Source organism: Centroberyx affinis, unplaced genomic scaffold (assembly GCF_046629955.1).
Source record: "Centroberyx affinis isolate AG114_WGS23_722 - 3 ecotype Tasmania unplaced genomic scaffold, CSIRO-AGI_Caff_v1 ptg002153l_1, whole genome shotgun sequence".
NCBI classification, from domain to species: Eukaryota; Metazoa; Chordata; class Actinopteri; order Beryciformes; family Berycidae; genus Centroberyx; species Centroberyx affinis.
Window position 1 is genome coordinate 135717 of NW_027280469.1, and position 9239 is coordinate 144955.

Below are 9239 nucleotides of genomic sequence, written 5' to 3' on the forward strand. Positions count from 1 at the left end.
AGACAGGTGAAAGCTGGGCTCAGCCCACTGAGGCAACAGGCACAATTCCACCTGGGGGTCAGAGGTCGTCGTCAACAGCGTCGGGCGCAGGGATAGTGAAGGGAAAAATTATCAGGTGAGACGAGACAGCTGACACCCTCTGGGATTTGGCAGGCCAGACTGCGAGACTCTTACTGGAATTACAATCTGATCCATTTGTGACAATTGCTATTTACTGCTGAATTGTCCTTAGGCAATCTATGTGCAGAGGCATGAACTTTATGTCACATAATCATTTCCAGAGACATGAATATAGAGGGTAAGCGACCAGTGCAAAAGGCTAGTGTCAACACTGGTGTTGCTACCACAGGGTTATACAACCTAGATTCTACAGGTTCTTGTATGGTCACATGTGCATGGTTCAAATTTAATCATTTTGCATTACCCTCAGAAAATGTAAATGTTAATTTTCCCTTGCCAAAATGTATATCCAACAGGAATAGGAGGAACTGCAAAATAGCATATTTGGCCAATAGTTACATATAACACACAAATTATGCTGTATCATTATTTCCAACATCACCAATCCATTCGCTGCAGCACACTTTAGTCATGAATCTCAAATTAATTTGCCATTACAGCCTCAGCTGGATGTGTCAAAAATCTTCTTTTTTTTCTTGTAATTACAGCCAAATTGTGAAAACAAATTATCATTTAGCTGGCTGAAAGGAAGCACGCAGATTTCTGCCATCTCAAAGAAACAGGGCAAACACCTGTAGTCATGCACCATGTTTTTTCTGCCACAAATTAGCTGTACTGTTTGAAGTGAAACACTTGTGTCAAGCCCTTAGCTGGAATAAGTTTCCAAACATCACGTTCTGGGTGACACCTAACAGGTGATACTGAACATGAAATATATTTCACTGGCAATTAACATTTAACAGAAAACTGCAAATTTAATTGGAAACTTGACAAAGAAAAAACAAGTTGTTTTTATTCTTCTTCTGGACAACTTGCAAAATGATTCTATTTAACGGACCAAAAAATGCTGGTCTTGGACAAGCCTTACAGCAAAATTAACATAAAAACTTTTGCAACTTTTGGCTACACTATTCCTGTGTGGGCTCATCAATCGTCAGCTAACAACGCTGGCTCTCCCACTTGCCCATAGTGATGTCTTGCCCTTGCTATCAGTTTGCTTCACTTCTTTACCAAACTAAAGCAGTGTGGCAAGGACATGACTTTTTTTCCCCACCCCCTGTCAAAGTTACTTTGCCCATTTGCAGTTTGAAGACCGAGTGATGGTGGTGAAAACATTCCAAGGGCATGACAGTTGAGTTGAGGTTGTGTATTCATGCAGTCATGTCCAGGTGATCATGCTGGGAAAAGAAAATGTCCTAAAGCAACACATCACTTATGTCAAGCCCTGCATGTGCAAGGCCAGGTAACCAGATGGATGCAGACACTTTGCAGTCAAGCTCAGCTGCATGTGCCAGGCACAACCATGAAAGTGGCTGACCGCACTAATTACACCTTAGTCATTTGTTTGATCTTCATTAATTTTCCGCTTGAAGAGAGAGGGCAAGCACAATGTCATATTAAAGACTTACAACAGGGATATTGCCTCACAAAATGAGACTGTCAGTGTAAAATTAAGATGGTTTATTTGCAGAGTAATCACCTGCAACAGCCAGCCAACTGAAACTGGACAAAAGGAGGCCATTGGTGACTGATTTGCATTTGACCCTGGCTTACTATGATACATGGATGGGACATATAATGAAATGCATCATGCGGATGGAGGAGGGTGTCACAGATCTAATTGACATATATCTCAAGGATGCCAACTATCCAAACTGGAAGGACAAGGGAAGACAGTTAATTTCTGCCTGACGCTCTAAGCGTGCATTTAGGAGGTTTGTGTTTTTAGAAGCGCATCCTTTAGATCACTCATGAAGTGATTTAAATATCAAGTGCTATAACTTGGAAATGGCTTGAGGCCTAAAAGGTTGCTTATACTGAATACAATATCAGTTAGGCTAAATAAAATAAAGCTGTTGTCTTTGAAGTGGGTATTGAATGCAAGCCTAATCAAAAACACAACGCTGTACTTACAGCACCTTTTCTCCAGAGCAGACAACACATAGTAGAAAAGGGTAAACATTTCAAATCAGCATCCCACAGATGTTGTAAAACAACTCTTTCTGGGGAAACTCCGCCCGCATGCGTAGCTGCACGAACAATACTGAAGCCTGAGTCCAACCTGCAGAATTTTACAGAAAAATCCCCACTATGTGCGGTTAGAGAGTAGGAGCCTCTATGCATAATGGGGTTTGCCTCTTTTGTGAAGGGGGAATCCCCAAGACCAGCGGTCGGGAGTGGGTCAGGAGACCCACTTTTGGGGGGGGGGACAGTGTTCTTATCTAATATGGTGTTGCCAGGGTAAAATTTGTATCCCGAGCAAAACCTGCTGGGAACCACAGCCTAAACTGAGTCTATGTTGACCCTAGCTCACCTGGGAGATCATAAAGTAGCTGCAGCCACTCCCCCACTGTCCCTTGACCCTTAGAGCCGCATGGGAGGAAAAGCTGGTGCTGCTCCTGCTTCATCATTAGCTTACTGTAAAGCCACTTAAGCGCTGAATATGTGAGTGAGTGAGAGGGAGGGAAATGGAGTGACAGGAGGAGATACAGACTTACAAATAGCAGAGATGTGATCAGAAAGACAAAAAAGGCAGGAAAACCGTAATCTCCCGCTAGAAATCAATGGATGAATTGAGTTGTGTGGCCAACACCCCAACCCTGACAAATCACATCCCTTAAATACCCAAGAACAAGAGGCGAGAGAGGGTCAGAGTGAGAGATGAGCTTCGTTTTTTGCTGACTTAGCTGTTCTACAGACAAATACCACCAATATTTAACAGTTATGTTTGCCACTGCCATATTACACATAGGCAATTTCTGTGTGTCACAGCAGCGCAGCCTTACGTCACATAAATATGGCCTCTATTTTTTATGGGCCAACAGGATCCTCCCATCTCTCTTTACAATGACCCAGCCTCTGCCCTCGGTGCAGGCTACCTGAAAATCAGTGCATTGGGTTCAGAGTGGAGGCACAGGAAGTGAGTGGAGACGGCCCAGATGGTGCAGACACAAACCCTCCTTCTCCCTGCTGGCCCACTGGCCACTCACACACACAGTCTCTCTCAAACACACACACACACACACACACCGGTGGATAAACACAGAGCTCACAAAGCTCTAACTGCCTGCCTGCTGTTGCTGAGACTGCTCTTTCACTACAGTACTGACAATAGGTGGTAGGTCGGTGGATTCAATTCTTGTACAAACCAAATCTTTGGCCATACTGATCCTGGAGGTATTCTATAGCCAAGCTTTCTCCTATTAAAAGATTAGCCTTATTTGTTTTTAAGTATGAACCATCAACAAGACCATACTCCCCTGAAAGAGCACTTCATTAACTGTTTATTTTCAATCTGGGCCTTATTTTCCTAGTTTTTGTCATCATGACAACTAATTGAGTGTGTATCGGAGAGCAATTTTGAACTCAGAGGGCCAATGCAATCTCCAGCAGTTGAATCCAAAAAGCCTTTAAAACACATCCTATTAACACAGTAACACTCACACTGCAGTTCCATGTCTTTGAATAGCTGTGATTGAACAATTATCACAGCATTTATAGTTACAATAAACCATTTGATACTTTTTAGCACTGCTCAGTCACTTCCTTGTTTACTTTGCTGGCTGCCGGTTTTCTGCTGCGTTCAGGTCATATTAGAAGAAACAGAAAAACAGGCCTTCATAGCTTCAGCTTGAAAGTATTAATGTTTTACTACTTGGAACCGCCACATCCAAAATCTTTTGTATTTATTAATTTAAAATCAACCATAAACAATCTACAGCATATATTTCGTAAGTACCGTTGATTGCACTAGTGTGAATATAAATCATAATTTTGATTTTTAATACCTTGAACTGCCGACATCGGTGGATTCCCTGCTATGTTTACTGCTTGTGTTGACACACTTCCACAAGTGTGAGATAACAGAGCCTGCAAAAACTTCCCACATATCCTACTTGTAATTACCACTAGGAGGTTGATGTGAATGTTTTTTCCCAGTCAGCAGTTCGCATTTATGGAAAATCCAATATAACATGAACGCTGCATCAAAGTACTTGAACAGTGTACTTCCCAATTGCATAATGCTCAAATGAATGATCGGAAAATCTGATGTATGCTGGTCCCATTGCAGCGTGAGCGTTATTGTGTTGGAAGGGCGTGTTTTAATCTCTTTTTGGGCTCAGCTATTGGAGATTGTGTTTTGCTTCTGGGTGTGTATTGAAGAGCAGCGCTCCCCGCGAACTGAAGGTACGTAAAGCTCTACAGTGAAGTAAGCGACTACATCTTTAACACAATCAATCATCATTATGGCAAAAACTAGGAAAATAATGGGTTGCAAAATAACCAGAATTATCCTTTAATTAAATCTGACAACACTGCAAAACTGCAAGAAAACAACTATTTTAACCAATATCCAGGCTAAGGTCTCAAATAACTCTTCTCGGCAATGGCATGGCAACACGATCCTACATGAAATATTCAAAGTAACGAGACAGACGGCCAATCTGCACTTCTAGGTGGCAAAAAGCAGAAGGGGTGTCAAAAGCTAAATTCAAAATATTAGGACCATCTGCTTTTTTCCATGACTGGCCAGGTGAATCCAGATCAAAGTTACCACTTATTATGCATTTCACTTTCTAAAAGCACTTTGATCATGATGAAGAGATGTGGATGAAGGGGAGAAGACAGTTTAAAGTAGGATTTTTAAGCCTTGAGACAATTGAGACAGATTGCACAGAAGGGGGCTAAACTCAATATTGGTTAGGTGGTTCTAATATTTTGTGCACTCAGTGTAGGGTTGAGTGTGCTGGTGACACTCCCTCTCTGCAAGGAACAGACCTGGGCCGCACTGAATGCCAGCTCATAACAACTCAGCAGTTTATTTTTAACACCCCACAGTGAGTGCGCTCATGAGAATATCTCAACATGTAGGCTGCACACACCTGTCCTGGAATATGGGACCACTGCACTGTGTGACCTACCAGCTGGGTACATACATTACCTAACTGTAACTATAACTCTACAAATACCGGCTGCGTAATTAAAGTGTTTGCTTGCCTGGCTCACAGGCTACGCTCAACTTGATTGTTCTTTATTAGCCCATGCTGTCATTCTTTTTTATGGGAACGCAAATGAGGACAAAGAATTTATAAAATTAGCAAAGTTGGGAGACAGAGGAAAAGGAGTGCGCCTAATGAAAGAGGGATGAAGGTACTGTACGATAAAAGCTAAGGGGGGAGGGGATGAAGGAAAGACAAGGAGGGGAGAGTGGGGAGAAGTGAGGCCATTAGTTCCCTCTACCAGGCCAGCAGTAGGCTGAGGTGAGGTAGGGAGGGAGGGAGGGAAGGAGGGAGGGAGGGCTGAGGCAGGCTGGCTGACCTGGGCCTTTGTTGGCAGATGGTGGGAAGCGCCGCCTTGGCCTCTCGCTCTGAATGCTAAGCAGTGCTGCCATTGTCTGGGGTGTGCAGCAGCAGCCGCATGCGCTGGGTGTTTCTCTGGCAACCAGGAACAGAAACAAACTGCCCCCCACCCCACACACACACACACACACACACACCTCACCATCCACCCGCTCTCAACCCCTGCGCATCTCAAACTCCATACAGACACACACACAGACACACACACACACACACACCGACACAGGAACATCCCCTGAGTGGGAAATCCCATCCACTGGGAGCGCAGGCCAGACGGAACATAACATGCTCCCACACTCCTGACCTCAGAGGGCAGGGGAGAGCAAAAGGGCAGACGAGCTGCGACACTCACATGGCCGGTATTCAATAGACAAGAAAATCAAAGGCAGTGTCGTTGAGTGTATTGGAATCCTGATGGGAGTTGTGGATTGTCATGTTTTTTTCTTTGAGAAGTTGGTTGACATTGTACTTAATAAGAATTCATTTTTTAAAGAGGGCATCTATCGATGATCTTTGCTGCACCCAAAACCCTGGTGCCCACATTGGTAAATATTTAGCTGGTGTAATTACTATGGAATGAATGTATTCCATCAGTACATTTGTGCACGTTTTAATTGAATTTTCATTTCCCACATGCATAGGCATGTACCCATATGCATTGAATCATAATATAATGTAGCTGTAAACCAATTAGGCTAACTCTAATCTCTACTATCCCTGAAAAGCTACAGCAACAGTAATTACAGTCTTATAAACTACTATTACTTTGATGCCTACCACAAGTTTGTCCTATTATTTTTAACAGACAGACATGTCCGCTAGCATCACCAGATCACTGGCCATAGCAGCATCAAGAGGGGTTCAGAAATGTAAATCAAAATCACATTAGTCACAAGGGTGGATCTCTGGGGGGGATAGGGATTGGGGTAGAGGGATAGTTGGGTTAAACAATCAAAATGTATTCGGCAACCTGTTGTACTGTCTGTAACTTGACGATGTTACAATAAAAAAATAAATGATAAAAAAAACAAGGGTGGATCTAGCCATTAAGTGAAGCAAGAGCAATTGTAACCAACCACGAAGCCAAATAAAACAATTATGCCAATGAGGTGTGACATCTCCACATCAAAATGAATATTTGTCATTATTATAGCTATCATTATGTACCCCTATCCCTTTACTAAAACATCCATAACAGTAAATGGATAGGGAGCAGTTCCATACTCAATCGATTATTACTATCATCAGGCTGGAAGTAGGTCAAGTAATTTTACCAGTCATTTTAAAAGCTTGGAGAGTCCAAAGAGGACACAGCAAAAAAAAAAAAAATTATATATATATATATATATATATATATATATATATAGACAGCATTACCCCTTGTGCTGCATCTGATTTACTCATCCAACTTTAAGATAATTCAAAAACATCACACCACACTGTAGGCAAGAGAGGGAGTAAGATTGCTGCAATTATCAGCTACTTACTGTCCCTTACAGATGTCAGTGACACAGGCTGGCTCGGGCCGTGGGTGGCAGAAAATCAGTCTGAGACAACACACCCAAAGCTAAGCCACATCAGAAGCTGTCAGATCTCTAAACCACATCGCTCTGCCACTAGCAGACAGAAGAAGTCAACCTAATCCTCTCTCACACTACTGCCACCATGCTGTAAATTAAACAGGAGGTGACATAACCACGGTGACTTCACTCCAGGAAATGTAGAACCATGACAGAATAATACTGGTCTACCATGGAGTGTACAATATTTCTGTAGGGATGATTAATTCGTATTTCCTTGTAAAGCCACAAAGGTCTATTTTGGGGCAGAGGCAGCAGTAGGCCATGTCAATAAAGCTTTGTTTAGAGGCAGAGACAGCACTTGACCATGACAAACACCAGGTCAAACACCGGGTTTATCGTTGTAGAAAATGTAAAACACCTTTTAATCCAGAGTACAGAAGACAAAACACTATGATGATGCAATATCCGTAAGATCAATACATTCAAACTCATTTTTATCAGCTGATTATCTACGTGGTCACACCAAGTGAGAAAGCAAACGTCACCATCTGTCAAGATGGTCATGAAACTAGCTAGCTACCAGCTTACAACCGGCTGTCATCTTGAGAGCTGCCTGGCCCTGGCACCGGCAGGCCTGTCAAAGTGCAGCGTAGCACCCCATTAAAAAGCTAACGTTACTCAGGTAATGTGGAATTTGAGGGGAGAGGAAGTGTGATGGCCAAAAGCCTGGCCTTACACAGGCTATCAGTAACATTAGCCCCATTACAAAGCCACAGGTCACCACCCTGAAATGGATGAAACTTGCTGTTCTGCGACGTGTCTTCACAGACTTCTGCGCTGGCTAGCCAAGGAAGCTAGCTGGCTAGTAACTAGGCTAATGCACCTTGCTAGCAACAAACGTTAACTGAACAAAGCCGGTAACCGGTGTGGAAAGCCTACAAGCTTGCCGGTTATAGCGTTCCTACGCCACATAATGTTACCATATATGTTAGAAGTTGGTAACTGCGATATGTCACGGTCAAAGATTATTAATTACACATATAATTGGAAACAGTAGTGTAACTAGCGTAAATCGAGCTGACATTAGCGTTAACTACGGTGCTGCAGCCGGCTTCATAGGCTAACGTTAGCATGCTAGCTAGCTAATTGTCCCTCCCCTCCCCTCCCTACTCCTTCCATACGAAACATCACTCGTTCCCCGCATCCAACCTCAATTATCATGAATAAAACAACCAAACAGTGTATTCTACATTTATAAAGAAACGTCAAATGCATCAAATTACAAGCCATTCCCATGTCACTGAAGTCAAAGGATACTGAGGTGGCGGAACAGCGGTAGGCTGAGGAGCGGTTGGGGCTCCCGGCGGTAAAGACACGGAGGTCAGGGTAGCCCGCAGTTGGCTCGACGGAGATGGGCCAGTTCCAGGTCCGCTAACTGCGACAGCGGCGGATTTGGTGACCACTTTCGGTGGCAAACTCATCGCAAAAAATTAACAAATGAAAACAATACCTTAATAAATACTGATACAAACAATGTCTAGCTTGCATACATATAGCAAGCGTTGCAGATTCTTGAAGCAGGCCCCAAATCCCTTAGACGAACTGGGATAACGAAGCTCGAATAGCAACACAAATGTCTTTTTCATGGAAAGTCGCTGTTCGGATCAGCGGTGCTATTCATGGGGACGGTGGGAGGTTTGCCTCCCTTGCCCGTCCGGAACCTCCGCGGATCCGGTTCGGTTCGTTTCTTCAAAGAAATATTGCCGCGATCTTCAACCTCCTTCAGCAATTTACCTTTTCTTCTCAGCAAGTGTGTTTTCTATCATTTTTTTCTCACGGAGATGGGAGACTTCGTCAACATGGCGTTGCGGCCGCTTCCAGCAGTCCGGGCAGGACAGATGATTCGGCAATTCTCGGCCAGTTACGGAGATGCTCGGCTTTTCAAAGACGGCAATCGAAAGCATGCTTCATGTTTCCACAATGTGTCGTAAATACTAGTTCAGCTAGATTGTTTTGTCCTATTGTCCCATTTTCAGCATGGTTGACAAAATGAAAGTTTTTAAGTATAATAATGTGTAATTTGCAACGGCTGAAACACTGGAACAGATAATAAAAAAAAAAAATCCATAAACTGTCCAGTAGTATCAATTTATAAGTATTTTTCGAGCTCAGGATT

The 9239-nt window shown here is 43.2% G+C and overlaps 1 protein-coding gene across 1 annotated transcript in view; it reads right to left on the reverse strand.

Annotated features, from left to right (window-relative positions):
* LOC139654811 (eukaryotic translation initiation factor 4 gamma 3-like) overlaps positions 1-8944 on the reverse strand; it is a 62411-nt gene extending 53467 nt beyond the window's left edge. Inside the window, exon 1 of the mRNA XM_071531992.1 lies at positions 8381-8944. Within this exon, the coding sequence (XP_071388093.1) occupies positions 8381-8544 (164 nt within the window). The 5' untranslated portion in view covers positions 8545-8944. The remainder of the gene's footprint in view (positions 1-8380) is intronic.
* Between the last annotated feature and the right edge of the window lie 295 nt (positions 8945-9239).